This window comes from Poecilia reticulata, chromosome 12, assembly GCF_904066995.2.
Source record: "Poecilia reticulata chromosome 12, P_reticulata-male-v2, whole genome shotgun sequence".
Lineage (NCBI taxonomy): Eukaryota > Metazoa > Chordata > Actinopteri > Cyprinodontiformes > Poeciliidae > Poecilia > Poecilia reticulata.
Window position 1 is genome coordinate 1,409,157 of NC_088841.1, and position 25,128 is coordinate 1,434,284.

Here is a 25,128-nt window from a genome sequence, read left to right on the forward strand (position 1 = left end):
AAATGGAAAAATTACAGTATTGGCTCAAAAATAATAAAGTAGCTGTAAATTTAGATAAAACTAAATTCATGATATTCGGAAACAATAAAAAACAGGAAAATAATCCAATTAAAATATCAATTGAAAGTGTTGATTTAGAACAAGTACATGAAATAAAATTCTTGGGTGTCATGTTAGACGATAAGTTTAGCTGGAAACCACAGATCAGCCTAGTAAAATCTAAAATAGCCAAAAGTGTAGCTGTTATAAGAAAAATTAGTTTCGTCCTGGACTATAAATCTTTGTTTATTCTATATAACACACTCATTGTACCACAGTTAACATATTGTGTGGAAGTTTGGGGGAATACATACAAAACAAATTTACAGCCATTATACGTCTTACAAAAAAAATCAATCCATATACTACATAAAGTGGGATAGTGGGAACACAAACCAGTTATTTATCAAATCAAATACACTGAAATTCTGGGACCTGGTCAAATTTAAAACTACACAATTCATGTTTAAGGTCCGAAATAAAAAACTTCCACACAATATACAGGAAATGTTTGGTGACAGAGAGGGTGGTTATGATTTAAGAGGTGAAGGGTATTTTAAAAAACAACATATTAGAACAACCAGGAAGAGTTTTTGTTTATCTGTGTGTGGAGTAAATGTTTGGAATGGATTGAATAATGAGATTAAAAAAATTACAAATGTAAACCAGTTTAAAAAATTGATTAAAGCAGAACTCATTTCAAAATATGCTATATAACATGTTTGATGGTTTATGGTGTAGATGATTATATAGATAGTACTTAAAATAATTGTACATAGTTAAACATAGTGAAAAGTGGAAACAAGTTGTCTCTTGTTTCCAAGAGACAACTGATAATACTTCGACAATATGAGGGGGGCAGGATATTATAAGATGTATCTTCTACCTGCTCCTTTTCGAACAGAGAATGTGGAATTGCATGTCACATGGGCAGAATGATTTGTTTTACATTTTATTTCTTGAGTTTGTCTCATTCTATTTTGTTTTCTTGTTCTTTTTTGACTGTTTTTAATGTCTGTTCGAAATAAATAAATAAATGAAATGAAATGAAATTATAATGATTATTGTTGTTGTTGGGTCATTAATTTGAACACGTTTTGTTGATTTTGTTGTTGTTCTTTAATAAAGTTATGAACGTTTTAAGCCAATCAGAGGAGGACGTGCTGCTCTCAGCCTCCTGGCTGCGTTCAGTTTGTCACCTGATGCCGAGATCCACTCAAAACCTTCCGCGATCGACGTGTTGCAGCCCTGCTCTAGCAAAGCACGAACAGTTCAGAAACCATATGAAATGAGAAAAAAAGCTATTTATTAACGGATTATGTGTGTTTTAGATTGTTCTTGAAAAATTAATCAGCGCACTCACAGCTGCACAGTGAACCCATTGATTTTTTTTTTTTTTTTTTACAGTTGCTGCCGCTCTCCTCTCTCTTGGAGGTACTGCGTGACCCCGCTAAATCTTTTAGGGGTACGCAGTACCCTACCGTACCCCCTTACTTTTACAAAGTTTACACAGGTGGTAAAGACTATTATTTACATGTAATTCTTTCACTCTGTCAAAAGTAAGATACATCCCAAATCTTCCGTTTTTGTTTTGAAGGTTTCCTAAAGACACGATGTGAGGAAGAAGAGGGAGAATCTATAAAGAGAGACGGATTCACTGCAGCACGGATGAATCTCGTATCGGATTTTAGACTCAGTCTCAGCTGCTGAATCTCTCTGAAGCTAGAACTCGTCGGCTGAAAAACATATACATATATCTATATGTATGTATATACATTGATACATACATATAAACGTATCCAATAAATATTATTCAGTATTAATCATGTATTTGTGTCATTGTTAATCATTGTTTGTTTGTGTTTGTATAGTTATATAAATATGTATTGATATTACTAAAGAATTTATTAAATAAATTATGAACGGCTGTGTGCTTTGTAATATGCTCATCATACGTCAATATCAGAATATTCCATTCTATTGTTATAGCCACTAAGCATATATATGCTGAACTATGTATTAAAAACATTCTTAAAAAATACAATTGTTTATAAATGTAGCTTTGATAGATGTTTGAATATGGTTTCCAGTAACAAAAAAGCGTGTTATGATCGATTAAATACGTTGATATGTCATTGTGCTGCTAAACACATAAGCTGAGTGGAGTGGTGGACCGCTCCAAGATGGCCGCACTAAATCTCGTCAACGACAGTAGGCGAGAGCCTGCACTTCAGCTGTTTGGAGTTAACCTTTTGGACAAAAGTAATTCAAACAAAAGGATGCGCCAACATCTAACCAATTTAATATTTCCTGTCCGATCAAATAAAAACTCCATCTTAAATTTGTTTCCTGATTCAGAGGTTAATAAGTGGAGAACAGCTTACCTTAAATCCCCTCTAAGCCCTAAAGCTAAAGAAGTTCATTTTAAAATTCTCAATAATATTTTTCCATCCAGGGAACTGTTACGACAAAGATTCAACTTTGACACTAACAGCTGTACCTTCTGTGATAATGATATTGAAACAACAGATCATCTTTTTCTTCTGTGTGCACACTGGGACATTTTGGGGAAACTTTCAGGACTGGATCTCATCAAAACTTTTCCTAAATCATCCTTTAAAAAGAGAGGATATAATATTTGGAACCACCCACAGAGACAAAAGAACCGACCTCATACTTAACAACCTGCTGATCCCTGCAAAATTCTTCATCCACTCATGTAAATGGGGAGATAGAAAACCTGACTTTACAAGCTTTAAAAACCTTCTAATGGACAAACACTTCAGAACTTTAAAACGGATGAAAAACAAGCATGGACTACAGCTCTTGATGCCTATAATGATGTGAATTTATTTGAAAACTAGTGCCCCTTTCCTTTTTTTTTGTCATCTTATAATTTTATGTGCCTTAAGTATTTGAAGTATTTGAGACTTATCGTCTTTATGTATGTACATGCCACGTGACTCTGTACAGCTCGAATTGTTTAATAAAAAATAAAAAAAAGTAGGCGAGAGCGGTCCGTGAGGCGTCTATTCTTATATTATGTCTATGGTCTTACCAAAAGAAGAGAAAGGAAGTGGTCATGCGGTCCTCAGACGTTCTGGTGCCCCCCAATAATGCCAGATTTTTTGTTTTTTACATTCTTTTTATGTCTGACGGAGTTGGCAAAAACTTGGGACAAATTTCAACTGAGTTGGAAAATATATAAAAATTATTTTTAATTCAATTTATTGATACTTTTATAATTATTTATTTGAATACTTTAATTGTCATGGTATATATTTTTAGTATTTCTTTAATTATTTTAACCGTTGTAAGTGCGTGGACTGAGGCAACTGATACAAGCGATATGTATCAGTTGCTTAACCCTTTGTAAACACAAGAGTTAAGCTATTACAATGTTTTGAGACAAGGGGTTTTACAGACACCATCCACCTACTACAATGTTTAAAATAAAACATATTCAGCAAACACCAGGAAAACATACATTGTTGTGCTCACATGGTCCAGGTTAGTTTAGTCAGATATTTAAAAAAATTGTGTATATTTTACTCAAATTTTGTGTAATATTTTAGCCTCTAGTGTGGAGCTGTACCAACTGGAAAGAGGCTGGGCTTTAGAAAGTAAGGAACGACCAGAGATGGATAAATCTTTCATCCATTTTCTTTACACCGTTTTCCCTTAGTGGGGTCGGGAGTGGTGCTGGTGCCTATCTCCAGCGAGAGGCGGAATCTGTATGCATAAATCTTTCTGTATGCACATATTAGATTTCTTCTGGACTAAAGCAACAACGGGGTTTAAATTTTCATTTGACCTTTGGTTTTCTTCTTTCGTAATGGAAACACACAGATTTTTACCTTTATATTTGACTGGGGAGTCTGCAATATTTACTTACGCGGCCCTGCGTGTGACGTCATTGCACGTGCTTGACAATGAATTTGATTGGATGATGCTCAGCATTTTCAGAGTGTTGTGTAGCTGTGGAGCTAACACCGCTTTATTTCCTCTACGCTGGCCCACAGGTTAGTAACGCTATAAGGTTGGCATTTTCCGGAACATTTCGCTGTGTTTACACTACCGGAGACAGGAGGCCGCGGCTCCTTCGACGTTTCACTAGCAGAAAAACTTTAAATTGGAAGCTTTAGCTGTGACAGTAGGGTCGAAGTCAGGTAAAACACGGGAAGCTGCAGTGTGTGTTACCCACACATTCTAATATTGCAGGCACTTAAGAGCGCAACGACAGGAACTGTGCTAATATGCGCTGGGAGAAATAGCGAAGAGAAGCAGGTCCAGGCCACTTCAGTTCTTGCCAACTGGTTCTGCGGTTCGGTAAGGGGGCCATTAGGGGTTTCAGATGATAATAAGAGAACATCTGCTTCCAGACACTGCTGCCTGGGAGCACGCGCGTCCAGGCGGTCACACGGATAAGCAGATTGCGGATAGTTGTTTAAGTTAATCAATAGTCTTGTGATTTATTCTAAACTATGATAGTTTGTTCTAATTATTGTTTTGGATCTAAAATAAAAGTATTCTTTTTAGATAAAGTCTAAAACCAGTTAGATTTTATGTAACTTTTAGATAAAAACATCTAAAAGTAATTTTTAATACACAGTTGTAATCAAGCTCAGACGGGGACGATCACTGAGGGTTTCTAAACTGCTCTGATTATATCAGCACACAGAAATGACCTAACCTTTGTTGTCACTGATTGTCACTCTCCGGATTTTTACTTTAATGCATTTTGTGTTTGATGTTTTATTGTTAATAATCTACTTATGCACAAAAGATTACCATCACAGCTTCAGATCTTCATGTTAAATGCTGATGGTGACTAATTGGATGACTAAATATCTCACAATTTGAATGTTCTGTAGTTCCCTTTTCTTTGGACTTCCTTATTTTAAACATCTGAGTAAGATAGTTTCAGTGTGGTTGTGGACACTGAAAAGTTTTTTAAAAAAAACTTTCACCTGAATAGCCTTCTCAGAAGTGATATGTAGTCCAACTCGCTTAATCAAATCAGACTAGTGTGCAGATCAAGCCATGTTTAAAGAAATACTTGGCACAATAAGTGTGTTTTAGCATAAAAGATGTGATGTACTGTAGTCTCTACCTTAATGCAATGAAAGCATTAGGTGCATAAGATGCATCCATAAATCAGCCAGCCTACAAATCAGCCCAGATTTTCTAATTTTGGGAGATTGGTGATCGGCCGATGCTTACATGTGAAGCCGACCTTATTCATCCATCTCATTTGCCTCAGCGAAGGTCTACAAATCAGCCACTGCCCTCTTTTAATCTGCTGTGAGAGGTTTGATTGCCAGACCGGCCCACCAGGTCATGTCTGTATGTTACAGTTAACAATAGTCACTCCACTGTCACTAACTCAGCGACTTTCTTGCTATATTTATCAACATTCAGATAAAAAAAATCATTATGGGCCAAAATCGGAATCCGAAGGTCAGACTTTTTATAGATCGGCAATCGGCCAAAAAACTGCAATCGGTGCAGCCCTACAAGCATGGCCTCTCTGGTAGTTTTCAACATGAAATCTCACTAAAACTAGCAGTGTGAGCACACATTCCTCTTTTTACTCAGCCTCTTTGTTTGGTTAAGAAAATTGTTCCCCAGAAATGTGAAGGTGTACAGTTTGCTAATAAAACATTCTCTTACACTGGTGGAACATGTTTTCAGTGGTGCTGTTTCTGTTGACTGTGATTTGTTCTGAAGATCTTCATTTGGTCAGCAGCTGCATGACCATTTCATCTCATCTCTCCAAAATATGTTGGCTGTAACTTGGGTTTACTGCAGGCACAATACAAGGAAAATACTTGTGACTATGTTGTTAAGGTACTGATCTGATGATGATGATGATGTATTTTTGGCTCTCTTCTTTGTCATTAAACAATGTCCCCTTAATTCTCTAAGCCTTGCTATCGCATACTTATTTTATAGAATCCAAAGATAATTATTCTAACTTTATCTGAATCATTTACAATGAAATATTGCAATGGTGGAGGTGGACAAAGATCATTTTAAATATGAAGCTACAAAGTTTTCATCCAGTTTTAGAGTTTGCATAAGCTCCTCCTTTAAGCTCTTTAGAGCCACATGAGTGGAAGATGTGTCAGTGAAACAAACTGAGTACTGAGCAGAGAATATTATTTAAATGACCTAATTTTGTCTTTCTGTTGTTCCATTATAAAAAAAGAATACAGATGCTGAAGTAGCGCAGCACCCAGTGAACTTTTAAAGACACTGTTAGATAAACTCTAGATGCGTCCATTAGTTTATAGAACTTTGAGTCCATTAGTTTATAGAACCTGATGATAGAAGCTGCTGCTGTAATGGACAACGTTTCTGTGATGTTTAGCTTGGTAACAACACTGCTGATGAGTGGAGTGGTTGGGAACATCTCTGGTTTAAATCTGTCTAAGCCACATTAGATAAGTTTAAACCAGCCAGCAGGCTCTCTCTTCCCAACATAAACTTAGAAATAAACTGGAATAGAAATATCCTTTGTTGCCCCACAGAGGGGAAATTCAGGTGTAAGAGCAGCATCAGATCTGTAGTTTCACATAAACGTGTGTCCCACATCACTCCGAGAGAATTGAATGAACTTTACTATGACGGGAAAAAAACTCTGGGTAAATTGCAGTCAATAACTTCTGTGCAATATTCAGCAATAATATTGTATTATTATGCTTCATAATATAATTTCTTTGACATTCTGTTGTTGAAGTACTGGTTGTTCTTAACGTGAATCTTCCTCTGTCCTTCCAGACAGGTGATGAGTTGAGGGCTGAAGCCTGGCTGATTGTTAGAGACCATGGAGGATGACTGCAGGCCTCTGCTGGGCCCAGATCCCACTGGGGAGAGCCCCTCCCACAGAGGCTCAGCTGGGTCACTGGACATCAGAACTAAACGGTAGAAACCCCAGAACCTCTGTGTGCTGCAGAAGCTCAGAATACCAAAATTGGCTATTAGTGGTGAAATATCAAAGACTTCAAAAGTTTTTAAAATGGCTGAATGTACTGAAGCAAACAGTGGTCCATTCTGAGATCAGGGGATAGTTTTGCTTTCCAGATGGATTTGGTTTTTTAGAAAAGTTCTCTGCAAAGTTTAGAATGGACAACAATTTCTTTATGAGTTACGGTATATAATTCATTTTAATATTCAAGTCCAGTTATTTATAATTAAACTAATTGAAACATTGGCAACCATAAACTGTTCAGCTGTGTCTTTCCACACGGGGAGGAGTGTAAGACTCCTGGCCCGACCCTTAGCCAGATATCTTGTATGGTCATCCGGTAGACGTACCTGAAATAAGGCTTTAGTCACAACTGTTCATTTATTTTCTATTATAACAAATGTTTTCTGTCTTGTCTAAAATAAAATAAAATAAAGTTTTCAATGTCAACCTCTGGAAATTCAGAGGCATTTAGGATTTTCAGTACAAAAGCCACCTAGTTCAGTTTTGTAATGCTTTTAGTGCATGTGTTTTTTCCTTGAGGGTATTGCATGATAATAAACAAACATGGTGCTTTTCTAGGAAGCGAACTCTATGATGGACTTGTGAGATTGGCACCGTCTTGGCATAATTCCCCTCTCTGTTAGCAGTTTGTGTCAGTTTTAATCCAGTTAGGTATTTCACAGGGACCAACAAGTTTCTAGCACATTAAAGATTACAAACACTCCCTTTCACAGCTCACAAACAGTCTTTGTTTTTACTCAGGGAATTTTTGCAGAACAGTAGTACAGCATAGTGTGGTATGACTGTGATCAGTTGGACACTGTTCACTGTTCTGACTGCAAGAAGCTGATCTGTTAGGCAGCCCAGGTTGCCTTAATAGTGGCCTTGCTGGGTCTTCTCTCTCTTCTTTTCCTCTTGACGCATAGACTCTGTGTGGTTCTGGTCAGACCAGTTCACCTGCACATCCAGCACTGGGATCCATGGTGATTAAAGCAGGTACTGGTACTTGTAGCAACAGGCACCAAGTGCTGGAAAATGCAGTCAGCATGAGGCACTGTAAGATGTTCTAGCATATTCTTTGCTGACTTTGGACTTGATAAACATTCTGAACTAACACTAAGTTGTTTGGGGGAATTTAAATTAAAAGTAAAGGGGGCAATGCTGTGGTTTTGTGTGGTGTTGCAGGCCTTTCTATGTGGAACCCAGGAACATTGTAAGTGATGACCCTCAGGAGAGGATCTCTGCTGAGGCTGCCATCCTGAACAGTAGAGTCCATTACTACAGCAGACTGACAGGGTCCTCTGACACAATGCTGGTAGGTCAAGTCACTTTGTCGCTATAGCAAAGAATGATTTTAAATGACATTTAATTTCCTGGCTTACTGTATGCCAATAAAATTGGAGAAGAAATGATAATAAAATGGCTGTTTTATGTTTTTCATATTGTCATCATTGCATCCAGCTGTGAATTAAAGCCATGTGAATGTTTGTCTTTATTTCTCTGAAGATGTCATTGATTTGAAAGCGTTGATGTTTTCATTTGCTCCTCCAGAGTCCTCCAAACCATGTGATCCCCACAGCAGAGGAGATGTACGTCTACAGCCCTCTCGGGACGGCTTTCAAGATTCCAGACAGTGAGCAGGCTGTTAAGAACCCCAGCATTGTCACCATGTAAGATCTCACTGCTTGTCAGTGTCACTGAACTTGGAGCCCTCATCTTCAGGGCTTTGATTCCTTTGTGTGTGTTTCCTTGCAGCTTTGCCATATGGAACACCATGATGGGGACGTCCATACTCAGCATACCGTGGGGTATTAAGCAGGTCGCCTACCTTTTACTGTTTTCCTCAGTTTGTGGCTTTATGCTAACATTAAGTCAGCTGTTGCTGATCATAGATTTCTTCCTGAAAATTGAATAGACTTTTTTTATTCACCTAATTTCTTCAGGCTGGTTTCACTCTGGGAATCATCATCCTCATCTTCACTGGCCTGCTAATGCTGTACTGCTGTTACATTGTCATCAAATCACCAAAGGCAATTAGTAAGTCCAGCAGTATCTCCTCTGCTTTAGTCCTCTCCTTGTTTTGCTTTAGTGAAGTAAGGGATGATATTGTATTGTACAGGATAGATGTTCTTTTTTTATTTTTTCTTTAATCTGAGCAAACTTGGTCTGTGCCATTCTTCATTAGGAAAACAACGTTACTATCACTTTGCTGTTATTCAGCATTAAGCTGTGGCTTAATAAACTGTGAGGAGGTGACTATAAGAGCTTAAAGAAATTCCTTAGTGTTGTTTTGAAGCATGGTTGAAGTCCAGTCTTGACATTCTGTGAAAACTATGAATGGTGAGTAAAATTGGGAGGCCCGTTATCTGTTGATGCGTTCATTTTATGTCGTGGTATGGTAGTTTCACAGGTTCTGGTTCTACTAGTTTTCACATATGATGTGACAAGACCCTGGGGGATTATGCTCCCACTGATATGAAGGGCTACACAATAAATTATCATGGAAATATCAGTGTGTGCAACATTCACATCAAAAGGACTGCTTGGAGTTGGCTAATATATTCAAGGTTCTGTTGACTTTGTTTTTCATGCTAGCATAATATTTAGCCAGTTGGACAGATATCATGTCCAACTGGAACATAATATCTGTGCCAGTTGGATGTAATATCCCACTGACACTCTACCCTGGACAGAGTGTCAGGGCAGCAGATGTTGACATCAGACACTAATGATCTTCTCCAAAATGCTAAAGGTCACAGAGTGATGGACGGACAGATGATGGATAGAGGAAAAAAAGAAAATATAGTCCACCTGATATCAGCCACACAATTTCCTCACATCATGCAGCTCTACTGATATTAATAAATTCATGTTGTGGAAACTTAAATGTAGAATCTGTTTCTTAATGGTCTGAAGAGTGCAGTCAATGGTGAGAACAAACAAAAGCGTGATGAGTGATCTGGTCCAAGTCATTATTTCTCTTCACATTCTCACAAGACTTTTTCTGACAGAGTATTTCTCAGGTTGATGATTTTATGTACTACTTAATTATAAGTACTTAAGTATAAGCAGTGCAGGAATCTAGAGAGTCATATCTCTGTAGATTTACTAGATAAATGGCCTTTTGGTGTGGTTTTCACCAAACTCTTTTTTTCTTTATCACTATCCTTCCATTTCTAACATTTCTCATGAGCTTTACTGAAGATGAGTGCAGGTCTTTCCAGGAAACTTCATCCAATGTGGACATAGTGCTGCCACCTGTTTGACTATGTCTTACTTTGAGATTTTCCCAACCTTCTGTTCTGTTCATGCTGGTTTTCAGATTCATTTTAAAATTCCTTGTTTGCTAACTTGTTCCTTGTGTGTAAACTCAACACATTCTATCTTTGTGTTTTTAATATCCAGCAATGAGGTATTGTGTCTTAACCAACAAGGGAATATTCCTCTGGAAAGGAAAATTAACTGATATTCTCTAAAATACTGTTCTGTTCTGCTCAGGGGGTGTGGACACATCCAGCTGGGAATTCCCTGATGTTTGCAGGTTCTACTTTGGAAAGCTTGGCCTGTGGTCCAGCTTGGTCTTCTCCTTGGTGTCTCTTGTTGGAGCCATGGTGGTATACTGGGTCCTAATGTCCAACTTCCTCTACAACACTGGGCAGTTCATCTACAGTAAGTTTAAACATGACCGTAATGTTCCATGTTTACTCTGCTGTCTTGAATCTTGTCTGGTATGTGCTGTTGTGTGCAAGTTTTCAAATTATCTACCAAAGTGCAACATTGCTGCTCATAAACATGTAATTCCAAAGTCTGACAGCAGTTTTTCTTTACGGGGTTGTTCATGAAGTCATGTGGGCCATGTCCACTTCAGATTGCTAGTTTCCATTTTTGCCTCAATGCTTGCTTCAGCAAATCTAAAATGCTGACTCAGCTCTGATTGTTCAACTCATACATCCTGTTGGAAGTGGCTCATTCATTTAAACTGGAACCAGAAATGTCTTTAAGGGCTGACTCTTTATTGTATTTGAAGCTGTAGGTAGGTAGTTGCTTTGATCATGCAGCTATCAAGTCACATAAAGGTCATGTGACCATTTTTAACAATGCATAAAAATGTTATCTTGGGCAATATCTGTACTCAGAAGTTGGAGCCGTTCACACATTCCCTCATTAAAACATTTTAAAAGATTTATTCTTTGAGAATGTCTAGGTGTTTGACTGAACACCCAAACCCTGGTCCTGTATAAATATGCATTTAGTTAACTGTCCAGCAGTGGTTTGAAATAAAAAATAATTTTACATTGTGAAAATAAATTCATAAATGAGTGTTTTAAATTCTTCTTATTTTTTCACGTCTACAGACCACGCTCACAACGTCAGCACATCCGATTCAGAGTATGGAACCAATGGTTCTGACAGAGGTGAGAAACCTTTACTTGTAACATTTCTGAGTAGTTTTAAAGACTGTTCTACACCAACAACCCCAAAGTTCTATTTATTAACAGCTTATCACAAAAGGTTATTCCTGACCATCTACTCAAAATGCATGATAAAGTAATTGTGCTCAGTGAAATATGAAATATTTTGCAGATTTTGGCATTGTAAGAGCGAAATATTTATAATTCGCACATCTGGGATAATGTTATTTGATGTATAATGAACCTGTTGGTGTCACCTTAAAGGTGGCATTAACCACATGGTACCCCATTCATTCATTCATTCATTCATTCATTCATTCATTCATTCATTCATTCATTCATTACATTACATTACACACTCAGGCCAACAGCATGAATGAACAGAGTAGCAGTGGTGTTGGTGCTAAAAGTTTTCTGCAGCACACAGTAACCTCCTCTGTATGTATTCTCTGGTGATGTGTGAACGAGGCTGCTAATTCAGATCTTTTGGCTAAAAGGAATTCTGTGTGTTTTGGAGCAAAGAGGATCCTTCACAGCCATCCAGGTTAAAGACCAGGCTCTGTGATGATGATAGGTTTTTATTTCACCTGTCAAACCTTTTTACACATTCTCATTCTTTCCCCTTCTTCACAAACTACTTTCCTGTCTGACCAATCTCAGATAAAAAAATCTTAAAAACGAACAAAAGAACATCAATAATGATGTAAACTTTAAGTACTCTCCCCCCAAAACGTTACTCAAGTACCTGAACCAGAACTTGAACAATCAAATAAAATTTAATTGAGTGATTAGATTTGGTTATTGAGAACTACCCACCTCTGAACATGGAAAACAAATTTATTAGCTTGTTTTTGTTAATGAGCTTAGTGTGATGTATTATATAGTTATCGTTTTACTAGCATTATCAACATCCAACAACATTACTCAACTCTTTCAACTTGTTTGGAAAAAACTGTACAAAGTTTTTTGCCTGTTGCTGGTTTGCTCCAAGATTCTAATACACATGATGTGCAAGTTGACACAGCAGCGTGTCTCCATCTGTAAAACCACCGCAGGCATCTTGACGCTCATGTTATGTATAAAGATGACTTGGAAAACTACGACATATTAACAGAGTAAACATTTGTAACAGCTAAAAAATGTGTGGGGGATAGAGGACACAACTACGGTGTGGGAGTCCATATTTTATCAAATCAAGATGAGAATAATAGAAACTTTGCCTCTCTGACGTAAAAAAACCCCCAAAAAACAATCACTATCACATAAAATAAACTGCTTCCATCCCAAGGCAGGCGTGGCTGACTCTGTGGGTGGGCAATGTCCGCCCATGCTGCCAGGGCTGTGGGTGGAGCATGTACAGAGTAAGACTGTGCATCTCTTGTCTGAGTTGTTCTTTAGGTACCAGCTTAGAGAGAGAATATTTATGAACATGGACCCCCAAATAAAACTATGGCCACCCCTGGTATAACAGCCCAGTTCCACCACAGACCCTACCCCACACTTCAGAAATGAAATGGATATTGTTGTTAACTGAAATGAGGGTGGCTCGACCAAATGTAAAATATGTGAAGTTTGTGCAGTGAGGTGAAAAGTAAAACCCAAATTAAAGTGGATCTTTCTAATTGTGTATTGTTAATAGTGTAATTGTTTTAATTATGCGTGTGGTGATGTCTTGTTGATGTGTTCGCCAGTTATCTGCCCATACCCTAAAACTCACCCTGGAAGAAATGACTCCATGACCAGTCTGTGTGGCAGCTCCTCTGGGAATGACTCATCTGGGAGCAGCTTTGATCACTACTGGAGTAAAACCAGCACCATCCCTCTCTACCTCATCATCCTGCTGCTGCCACTGCTCTGCTTTCGCTCTGCCTCTTTCTTTGCCAGGTTCACTTTCTTTGGTAAGTGGAGACCAAGCTCCTGGGATGCTTTCAGGAAGTTTTGGCATTTATCCAAAAATGTGGGACTCAGTGAGCGAATAGTTTGTTCTTCAGCTACCTAGCATAGATTTTCATTAGAAAGATTAGAACTCGGCATTTTACCACATGGGGAGGATTCAGCGCATTCTTTGGTCCTTAATTGTAAAACCACTGCAGTCTGGAGTAAAACCAGACTGAAGTCAGTGACCAGACCTGTCACTGACTTATATGCTATAGTGTTGAAAAGGCCACCCTCTTCCTCCTATGATAATAAATGAAAATAAATGAAACACAGTCTGCTTAATGATGATTTTGGCATACAGCTCATGAAAACCCAAAATCCCTGTCTCAAAAAATTAGCATATTTCATCCGACCAATAAAAGAAATGTGTTTTAATACCAAAAAAGTCAACCTTCAAATAATTATGTTCAGTTATGCACTCAATACTTGGTCAGGAATCCTTTTGCAGCCTTCAATGCGGCCTGGAGGCCATCAATCTGTGGCTCTGCTGAGGTGTTATGGAGCCCAGGATGCTTTGATGGCCTTAAGCTCATCCAGAGTGTTGGGTCTCTCAGCTTTCTCTTCACAATATCCCAGATTCTCTATAGGGTTCAGGTCAGGAGAGTTGGCAGGCCAACTGAGCACAGTAATACCATGGTCAGTAATACCAGTGGTTTTGGCACTGTGAGCAGGTGCCAGGTCGTGCTGAAAAATGAAATCTTCATCTCCATAAAGCTTTCCAGCAGATGGAGCATGAAATGCTCCAAAACCTCCTGATAGCTGCTGCATTGACCCTGACCTTGATAAAACACAGTGGACAAACACCAGCAGCTGACATGGCTCCCCAGACCATCACTGACTGTGGGTACTTGACACTGGACTTCTGGCCTTTTGGCATTTCCTTCTCCCCAGTCTTCCTCCAGATTCTGGCACCTTGATTTCCGAATGACATGCAAAATTTGCTTTCATCCGAAAAAAGTATTTTGGATCACTGAGCAACAGTCCAGTGCTGCTTCTCTGTAGCCAAGGTCAGGCGCTTCTGCCGCTGTTTCTGGTTCAAAAGTGGCTTGACCTGGGGAATGCAGCACCTGTAGCCCATTTCCTGCAGACGCCTGTGCACGGTGGCTCTGGATGTTTCTACTCCAGACTCAGTCCACTGCTTCCCCCAAGTTCTGGAATCAGTCCTTCTCCACAATCTTCCTCAGGGTCCGGTCACTTCTTCTCGTTGTGCAGCGTTTTCTGCCACACTTTTTCCTTCCCACTGAGGTGCCTTGATGCAGCACTCTGGGAACAGTCTATTCGTTCAGAAATGTCTTTCTGTGTCTTACCCTCTTGCTTGAGGGGTCAATGATGGCCTTCTGGACAGCAGTCAGGTGGGCAGTCTTACCCATGATTACGGTTTTGAGTAATGAACCAGGCTGGGAGTTTTCAAAAGCCTCAGGAATCTTTCGCAGGTGTTTAGAGTTACTTTGTTGATTCAGATGATGAGGTTAACGGCTCGTTCAGAGAACCTTTTCATGATATGCTAATTTTTTGAGACAGGGATTTTGGGTTTTCATGAGCTGTATGCAAAAATAATCAGTATTAAAACAATAAAAGACCTGAAATATTTCAGTTGGTGTGCAATGAATCTAAAATATATGACAGTTTAATTTTTATCATTACATTATGGAAAATAATGAACTTTATCACAATATGCTAATTTTTTTAGAAGGACCTGTATATGACAATATGGCTGTTGCGCAGTTAGCTGGTTATTTGGTGACAGCTTGCTGTTTTAGGCAGACACCAGCACAGAGCCTCAGTAACTTGTGAGTGTGGATGAATGAGTCAGAAGAAGGAACTGCATACCACAGGCATGGTGTCACCTGCGTAACCAGCTTTCCACAGAACAGCGTCATGGAAAAGTTGTGCATTGATGTAGGAGGGAGAACAACTGAGATATAATTTGATAAATTTCATAAAAAAGGTGCGAGACAGTCGTTTTAAAATGACTATTTCCCTCAGTATGGCATGAACTGACATTGACGTAAACCTCTGGAACATCCACTCCTGGGAAGGTTGGCAGCCTTCCTAAATGTTTCCAGCTGTTTCTGTTAAATAACAAACTTCCAATTGTTTAGAAATGATCTTATTGCAACTTGCAGATTGAGGTGAAGCGTCAAACAGCTACGTTTACATATGTGGTCACAGCTGCTGATGTTGATTTCATTAGGTACCTTAATGTGCATCATCTGACCCATTAATGGACTCCATGGCTGTATATTGATGTATCAAAAGCTACTAGCTTACTGTCAGTTTATTCTTCACTTATGTAGCATTTCAATAATTGCATAGTAATTAGTAGTTGTAGTCAGTGTAATTAATGGTTTATACAATCTACTCGTTTGTCAATTTTTCCAAGGAATGTTTCTGTTTCTTCTAGGCACTATATCAGTCATCTATCTGATTGTGCTGGTTACAATCAAAGCTTCCCACCTTGGCTTCCACCTAGAGTTCCACTGGTTTGGTCCGTCCCAGTTCTACGTTCCAGGTAGATCTGCCAGTCCTCTGTCCTGTTCTGCCACAGCCCTGAGAAATGCTCACACTTTTATCAACACTGTACTAAAAATGTCCCATGTACCTGCTAACCATATTGAATGAATTTTTTGGGGGGATCTTTTAGATGAACATGGGCAGGGGAGATTAGAGGATGTTTATTTATTTATTTTTTTTTATAAATACTACTACTTTTATAAATAAAAAAATCTAAAAGGTCTATCTGGCTGTTATATTACTTTGATCTTTTGTTCTTTTTAACCTAAAACTAAAAACAAGTCTTTAAAATGTTTCAGATGTAGTGTTTACCAAGACTGGATAGAGCACTAAATATATGACCATACCAACCCAGTGACCTTTGTTTTGGTGAAATCTGTCTCATACATAAAGATCTTGGTTGTGATGCTTATGTTTCGTCTAAGACTTGTGATTTTCCTCTTCTTTCAGAGTTCAGGTTGTTTTTTCCTCAGCTGACTGGTGTCCTCACCCTGGCCTTCTTCATTCACAACTGCATCATCACATTGATGAAGAGCAACAAAAACCAAGAAAATAACGTGAGTCTGTGCTCAGTTATTGTTGCTCACAGAATTAGCGGGACAAGCTTTTCTGTGGTTCTGGCTGGACCAATAGGTTCATCAAGAATTTGGAGGAAAATGACCTTGAAATTGATTAGACTTATTTTTCTGTCTTATTTCCTTTATTTGCCTTACTATTTCAACAAATGCAGATGGAAGAAGTAGTGAAGAAATTGATTTGTTAAATATTTTAGGTCCTTTCAACCTGGACCCACTGATTTTATTACAATTCATTTTATTAAATATCTAAAGTATAACAATGTTAGGTTAGAATACTACCACATCTGGTAATATTGCCTTTTCCACTGAGACAATTCCTGTAAAAATATGAATGACTGTCTGCTCCAGATGTTTAGTGGATCCCATTTTAAATAGACCATAGTGCTGACAGAACCTGTTGTTCAGGCAGTATTTCATTAATCCTAATACACTTCAGTGGAACAGTGCAAAGGTTTTGAATCTTTCTTCTGGAATTCAAATATATTACATAAATAAATTACATAAAGTGATCAAGTTGTGTAGAAACTGTCCACCAGCAGGATCTGTTCAAGGTGGAAAACGACAGTAGTTCACCCACCAGGTCACCTACTTTTCATCAGCGTTTAGGATTTTTATTGTTAATAATTTAAACCTAGTTTTGATTCAAACTGAGTTCAGGCTCAAATACTCCACATGGATCCTTAACAGTTTTTCTTCCATGCAGGTAAGGGACCTGTCCTTGGCTTATCTTCTCGTTGGAGGGACATATATGTATGTGGGCGTGTTGATCTTTGCTGCCTTTCCCTCACCTCCTCTCTCCAAAGACTGCATTGAACCAGTAAGACGTAAACTTTTTTTTTTTTTTACATCTTTTTGAATTCTTTTTCTAAACTTTATACATTATGTACAGAAAGGTCACTTTTCCATATACTGTAGCATTAAAGCTAAATCAACACATCATAAACATGGTACCGTTTGCCAACATCCAGGTATGTATTTAGTTATTCTCATGTGTTTCTGCATTAGTAATATTTCTTTAAATACTAATCAAGGTACTGTATTAAATTCTGATGTAATATATGGTAAGCGATATACAAGTTCTGAATACAAGTTCTCATATATTCATTGTTATGCATTCAGAAGACATGAGGTTATAATGGGTCAGATGAAGTTCAATTCAATTCAGTTTATTTATATAGTACCAAATCACAACAGATGTGGTCTTAAGGCCTTTTACAAAAACATGTAGAGACAATCGTTTGCGTTGAACCACTGACTGTACAGCAATCCCTCATACTGAGCATGAGGAAAACTCCCTTTAATGGGAAGAAACCTCCAGCAGAACCAGAACCAGACTCAGTACAAGCGGCCATCTGCCAAGACTGACTTGGGGTTTGAGAAGACAGAACAGAATGAACAAGAAGAAACTGATGAACTGATGTAGGTTTATTTAGATTTTCTTGAAAGTAAAAAGTTCAAAGCAGGGCAGCTGATTGCAGCATTATGTCAGCCGATGCCCTCCTCCAGGAAGGAATCACAGCCAATCAGTACGCCAGACCAAGTGTAGCTTCAATGGAGAGAAAATAACAGAGAAAACAAATTTAACAGATTAAATAACAGCAAATAATGCAAATTGAAGAGTAGAAGAAGAAGGCGAGAAAGTGAACAGTTCATCCTCTAGTAGCCTAAGTCTATAACATTATAAGCACAAATACATCAGGATAACCCGAGCTGGCCCAACTATAAGCTTTATCAAAAAGCAAAGTTTCAAGCCTCGTCTTAAAAGTAGATGAGTTCTGGGATGGGTGAAAGTGGAGGAAATATATGTTAATGCTTCCTAGTCGTCTTAGTCTGAAATATTTTAATGGTCTAAAACATTTTCCCTATTATTGACTCTTTGTTTGGTCCTAAAAAATATGTACTTGTACACAAATTCTATCTATAAAGTCATCAAAATATTTCCATCTCCGATTGGATCTCTTCAGGAACAAAAATATGTGGCTGTGGAAATATTTTCCACAGCCTCAAGTGTCAGGACAAGTGTCCTGTTTCATTAAAGTGTAAAAAATACATCCGTCAACTAATTTCTTATAAATGAGGTATAAAAGATATTTCAAAGGAGATACAATGAAAATGAAACAAATATGAAATGAATAAGACATTGATTACCTGGACACTATGAGAACGAAGACCCAACCTTTAAATAAAAGTAGGAATAGGTTAATCTTTTGATTGATACTCATTTGAACTTCTATTTTCTTTTGAGAGATGCCATTTTCATTTCCTGTCCAAAACAAGGTTCTTGTTCAATGTAAATTTTAAGTCTAAATCTAAAAGGATTATAAATCATCTAAGCCAGTCTTCCTCAAATTGAGGTCTTCAACTACTGGTGGTCAGTGGGCGCCTCCTAGTGGTTAGCAAGGTACTGCATATATATGACTTAATTTTCTGCCTACAGTTAGCTTTTTTGCAGTTTGTCATTAGTTTTCAATTGGACATGGAGGTGAGAATGATTTATCTCAGCTATATAATTGAAACCTAGTGATTAGAAAGTAATATGTTTTTGAGCAAAAATGAAGGTTAGTTTTTAATTGTTTAATACACTCTGCTTGAAGTTGCAACTGTGCTTTTCCTTTTTTTCCAGAACTTTTTAGATAACTTCCCCAGCAGTGATGTGATGGTGTTTGTGGCTCGAGTGTGCCTACTGTTCCAAATGATTACTGTCTATCCTCTGCTGGGTTATTTGGTACGAGTCCAAATTATGGGTCAGCTGTTTGGAAATCATTATCCCGGGTAGGAGAATACAAATTTTATTTAAAGTTCATATTTGAAGATTTAGTCCTTTTTTTCCATTTATAGCCATTAGAATTTAGGGTCAATATCAGTTTTGTTTACTTTCAAAGCAATATAATATATTTTATTAGATATGACTGATTAACTCAAATCTAGTTAATAACTTTAAATTCTAGTTTGTACCGACTGTTTTGTTTACCAACCATGACTTGTTTTCAGATTGCATCTTTTGAGCTTTGTCAACATTAATTTCCTGCATCAAAAATGTTCAATTTAAATAGCTGTTCAATCTATTTGATGATATTCCATTATTAATGCATTTCACTGAGTGACTGATCTGGTAAATCTGAACCAGTACAATGGAGCATCAGATCAGTTTTTCCTTCGGTTACTGTCCGTGTTGAACTTGCCTGGTCAGGTTCATGACACAGCAGTTTGCCCATTTCAAGTCTTATTGGATCACCCAGGCATCAGAACTTGATCTTTTCTTGGAAACTCTTGAACAACATTTAGGCTAATTAAATGTTGTCTGTCCCATTGTCTCTACTCAGTTTCATTCACATTCTTGTGCTGAATATTCTCATTGTTGGAGCTGGAGTTCTAATGTCCATGTTTTATCCCAACATTGGATCTATAATACGGTATGTATAGAGTTATGTTATTAACTGTTTATGAAAGAAATATCCAGTAATGTTAGCTTGGAGATGCTTCTTCAATAAACTTCTAAAATTCTTCAACTACTGTTATGGAATGATTATTGTAGAAATATTCTTCTATTAACAAGTAGCACACTGGTTTTACTCATCCTGGTACTTTACTTCAGAGAGCCATCTAGTGTCCTAACAGAGGTTGAATTAATTCTAATTCTTAATTTAAATAAATGGCATTTTAAGAAGAACAGATGTACAGAGATTGGACCAGCAATTGTATCATTGTAGCAGAATGAATTTGATTGTTCAGTCCTATAGTATGTTTGGTTTAAAGCCAGCCTCTGCCAACTAGTATGTCAGTCCAAAACTTTACAGTTACAGAAAATCTCTAAAGCTATTTTATATAAACATGCATTAAAGATAAAGATAATCCTTTTCAAGTTTTGAAGTATTTTGGGAATGTGCAAGGGAACCTGAAGTGAAAGGTCTACAGTAACTTGAAAAGCACTTATACACCTTCTGACAACATTAATCTGTGCATGTTTCAACCCCAAACATCAATATATTTCAGTGGGATATGTAATGAACCAACAGAAAGATTGTGAAGTGGAAGGAACTTCACCCCCCACCCCCACACACCATCTTCTTGTATAAAAATAGAAACCTGAACCTACTGAGTAGCAGTCTGTTCTCTTCATATCTCCAAAAAGGGAAAGACACCCATAGTCTTGTTCTGTTTTCTTGAATTATTACAATATAGTCAATTTTCCTCTGCGGCCCATATGTGTTTTCTCATTCACTGATCATAAATCCATTTCTCTCTGCAGATTTTCTGGAGCAATATGTGGACTGGCCTTAGTGTTTCTACTTCCTGCTTTAGTCCACATGTTCTCTCTGAGGGAGCAGGGGAGACTCACCTGGCAGTCGGCCTTTTTCCACAGTTTCCTCATCGTTCTGGGTGTGGCCAACCTGATGGCTCAGTTTTTTATGTAGGAAACAAGTAGGCAATAATTTAAAGATGAGAAGATCTAATGGAAGGTTTAGCTGCTACCACCTAACTGTGGTGTGGTTTAAATATCTGCACAACAAGCTCCAAACATATGCAAGTATTTACATTCATATTTATTTCATTATATTTTTCATATTCAAATAAATGTAAAACCATCAGTTGTTTGAACTTACATTAAGTAAAAAATGTTTTGAACATGTCAATATTTTCTCAGTTTAAATATTTCAAATGATTAACTGGTAGCCTTTAACAAGTTTTTTTTTTATAACAAAACTATTTCACAGTTGCATGAGTGGTAAATGCAAAGACACCTTCACAAAAAAAAAAATCAAATAAAATCACTTATCTGTCCATTTTCCAACGCGCTTTTCCTTCTGGCATCTATCTCCAGCGGTCAACGGGCGAGAGGTGGGGTCATCTTGAACAGGTCACCAGTCCAGCATAGGACAAACAATCATGCACACATTCATACCTCATGAGAATTTAGAGAGACCAGTCAACCTAAACATCATGATTTTGGACGGTGGGAGGAAGCCAGAGTACCCCGAGAGAACCTACGCATGGACATGGAGAACATGAAGAGTCCAGGCCCTTCTTGCTGCAAGGCAGCAATGACTCCACCACACAACGAAAAGCTTACTGTTCCTAAACATAGTCAGTGGTTACAGCTGCATCCCCCGCCCCCAAAGTTGTAATGGCTGTAGTGGCCTTTATTTGACAGGAAAGTGGGTACCGTAGAGAAGGGGGATGACATACAGCAATTGAACCTGTGACAGCTGCGTTGAGGGCTAAGGCCTCCATTTGTGGGTTGTGCTTAACCCCTGCACCATCTCAGCACCCCACAGGTGCATTTTTAAACTTCAAAAGAATAACTACTGGAAGAATTGTCCAAGAGCCAAAAACCACTTGCAAAAAGTTGTGGAAATAGCAGGTGCAGTTTCTCCAGTTAAGCAATAAGTAATGCCTTTAATAGCAATGACTTCTGTTCACAGTGACTGTACAAAACTTCACCCTGGAAGAACGTCTGCTGCAGAAGATTTGGACAAGCATGCGAAATTCAGAGAGAAGATAGTCTGGTCTAATGAGGCCAATGTAATCGCTCACATCAAGTTTAAAGAAAGATTAGTTTTAAAAATCACTGGAAACACCATGCAAAAGGTGACATTTGCACGTGGAAACATCATAGTGTGGGCTCTGTTATAGCATCTGGTTCTGGGAGACTTCATGTAATGCAAGGAAAGATGGATTTACTGGTAAATTTTTGATAAGAATGTGAGAATGAAACAAATGTTAATTTGAAGCAAGTTCCAAACAACCAAGGAAGACATTTTGTCTGAGACAATAGGTTCTATTTCATGTTTTCAGTCATACATTCACTGGTGGATTGATTTTCTTTGATTGTGTTGGTGTATTACTTGGGTGTAGGTTGTTGCTGATGGTGATCTGGTGTTAAATTTTTCTCAGTGTCCCCATTAGAAACATTTAAGCTGAGAAAAATGTTGACATGTTTAATACTAATGTTACCGGCCTCATTTTAATGCAGGCCAACCTTTGTTTATTTGACTTTGCTTATGGTGACATTGGAATGAGATTTGTTATGTGTCGGCTAATTCTGACTATCACCAAACTTTTTGAGGAGCGATCTTTATACAGCAAAGTGCCACACAAAGCGGCGCTATACAGAGATTAAAAACGGACAGATGGACATGAAGGCACAAGAGACTCATTAGATAATGTCAAACTAATCAGAGCTATAATAAAGACTCAAGGGAATATGGACCTATGCGGAGTGTAGATTAGCAGGAAAAGAAAATGTATATAGACACAAAATAATCATAAAGTAAATGGTAAACTTTGATTTGAAAAAATACCAATATAGACAAATACGTTACAACAACTGCAAAAATGTTAACTTGTATAGAAACGACAAAGAACATAGATACTTGTAATGTACTAGCAATAATTAAAAACAATAAACTTTAAGAGGTGACAAATGGGTATAAACCAAAACCACCAAACTGAATGGATGTCTTTAACATGCTCTTCAAGATGTCCAAGCTCTCAGGTGACCTCTGACCTTGAGGCTTGTCCCACAGTAGACAGCCATAACGATGCCTCACCTTGTGATTTAGTTCTCATTGTAGGTACCAGTGAGAACCACTTCAGAAGACGGAAGCAGTTCTCATAAATGGGGTGGGCTATAACATTACGGCCATTATTAAGTTTTAAATGCCACTAAGAACACCTTAAAATCAATTCTAAAATGCACACCAACTTTAAATACAAACTTTAAAGTTGCCGTGATGTGAGCTCAGCTTCTGGTCCTCGACTAGCAGAGTTCTGAATTAGCTGTAATAGAGCTAAGCTTTTTCCAACAAGATCAGGAAGCAGAGTATTACTATAATTGATTGTACTGGCTGTAAAGGTGTGAATCAAAGTTTCTGTATTGGACTATTAGAGAAATGGTTACGGTCTTGCAATGTTCCTCAGAAGATGAAAATATGTTTCTAGTGACATTCTTGATATGGTTTCAGAAACCATAGTTTGAATCAAATATGTTTTTCAATGTTGTCCTAATTTAGATAAAGGAAATTCTCATAATTTAATATATAATAAAAAAAAAATAAAATAAAAAAAAAAGGGCTTAAAAGTGCCTGGATGTAGGCTCATCAGGACGCAATAATAAACGGAGCTGTGTCATCAGCATAACTATAAAAGTTAATGCCATGTCTCCTAATAATGTATGCCAACAGTTGATGGGTGGCATACAAGGATTCAAAATATTGGGACTCAGTGCTGAGCCTTGGGGGACACCATAGTGTAAACTACAGTTTTACACAGATTACTTGTGTAAAACTAACTGCAAAACTGGGATGCTGCTAGTTTAGTTGATTAAGGAAAAGCTTCTCCACATTTTGCTAAAAACACAGCAGATTAGAATAGAGACATTAAGGTTTGTTCTCTTCCCATGAGGCTTCACAACAGCAGTCTTAAAGACAATTGTGAAGCCCACTGCCCCGCTCCGTATGAAAAGAATAGTTAATATTAAAAGCATCATTTTGAAAAAGATGTGGTTTATAGGGTCTAAAGGATATTTTTCTGTTTTAAGTGAAATAATTCTGCTTGCCAGTTCATCAACCATTCTCCAGTGTTTCCCCACCATTTAACAATGACTCAGTGGTAATATTTTTATGCTGGCATTGAGATAAATTATATCTTGTATTGTTTATGTTTCCTCTGAAGTAGGCTGTGAAATCTCCACACTTTGTAATTGTGGAGTTACTGGTGAATACTGGGGAGGGCTGGTTTGGTTAGTCTGTCAAAAACTGAGAACAGGATTCTTTGATTATTTTTAGTATCAGATATTAATTTTAAGAAATATGAATGGTTCACTTGCTTGACTGTTAATGATTTAATTCTGGAAATTGTGGTAATTTATTTGCTGATCTTTCCTTTCTGATTTTCCCCATTATGTCTTTCCCAGAAGATTTTATATTTTGTATTTCTTGATAAACTGTTGGATTTTTTCCAACCATAAAATGTAAAAATTCTATTTATGAAAAAGTATTTTATCAAGCAATGTATGATTGTTGTTAATACTGACCAAAGTGAAACTTCAGCTTCATGAAGTACTGTGGTTTGCTGTCTTTGTGGAGTAGTTTTTCTCCATCCTTCAGTTTAACAGTCTGGTCTCACTTTTTGGGTTGCAGCTGATTTCTATGGCAGAGCTCTTAAAATGGCTGCTCAGCAGTGAAAACACAGCAGCACTCAGCAGTTGGACAGTGCTCTCAGGCATTGGTTTTAATCAGACAATAACATTTGGAGCAGTCTGAACGAAGCGCAGAGTTGCTTTTCCTCCTCTGTGGGTTTAAGTCCAAGATCTTTGCTGTTGGGTTTAATTCAAGTTAAATATATTATGAACTTTATATTTCTGAAAACTTTGTTCTTACAAAAGGTACAGTGTGTTGACATTTTTGAAAGAACTTTAGTAGTATTTAAAGCTGTAACCAAACGACTGACCGGTATTTGACATGCTAAGATGATGTCTGTACACAGCAGATTGTATCGGCCCAGTAGTGATGGACAAAGGGAATACTTGTGTGAAGATGTAGGATCTGTATGTTTGGTAACTTTTATTAAACTTCTTGTTGATTTTATCCTTTGCAGTTTCAATTTATTGGACTTTAGATTCTATTACCTTGCTTCCCAAGAACCAAGTGGGAATAAATAAATCAGAATACAA

The 25,128-nt window shown here is 37.7% G+C and overlaps 1 protein-coding gene across 3 annotated transcripts; it reads left to right on the plus strand.

Annotated features, from left to right (window-relative positions):
• The first annotated feature begins 3,928 nt into the window (after window positions 1-3,928).
• Window positions 3,929-25,042, plus strand: slc38a9 (solute carrier family 38 member 9). Of its 3 annotated transcripts, XR_014090364.1 has the most exons (16): window positions 3,929-4,061; window positions 6,823-6,966; window positions 8,198-8,327; window positions 8,564-8,682; window positions 8,768-8,831; window positions 8,956-9,049; window positions 10,511-10,681; window positions 11,368-11,427; window positions 13,116-13,322; window positions 15,767-15,874; window positions 16,327-16,433; window positions 17,158-17,271; window positions 19,078-19,226; window positions 19,778-19,867; window positions 20,704-20,978; window positions 21,277-25,042. XR_014090364.1 is itself a non-coding variant. In XM_008423100.2 (15 exons), the coding sequence occupies exons 2-15, from the start codon at window positions 6,869-6,871 to the stop codon at window positions 20,867-20,869; spliced, it is 1,677 nt and encodes a 558-aa protein (XP_008421322.1). In that variant the 5' UTR covers window positions 3,929-4,061; window positions 6,823-6,868; the 3' UTR covers window positions 20,870-25,042. The 3 variants fall into 3 exon arrangements, 2 of the variants coding, with proteins under 2 accessions (XP_008421322.1, XP_008421323.1); XM_008423100.2 differs by having other exon boundaries at window positions 20,704-25,042; XM_008423101.3 differs by lacking the exon at window positions 3,929-4,061 and adding an exon at window positions 4,167-4,368 and having other exon boundaries at window positions 20,704-25,042.
• The last annotated feature ends 86 nt before the right edge of the window (window positions 25,043-25,128 follow it).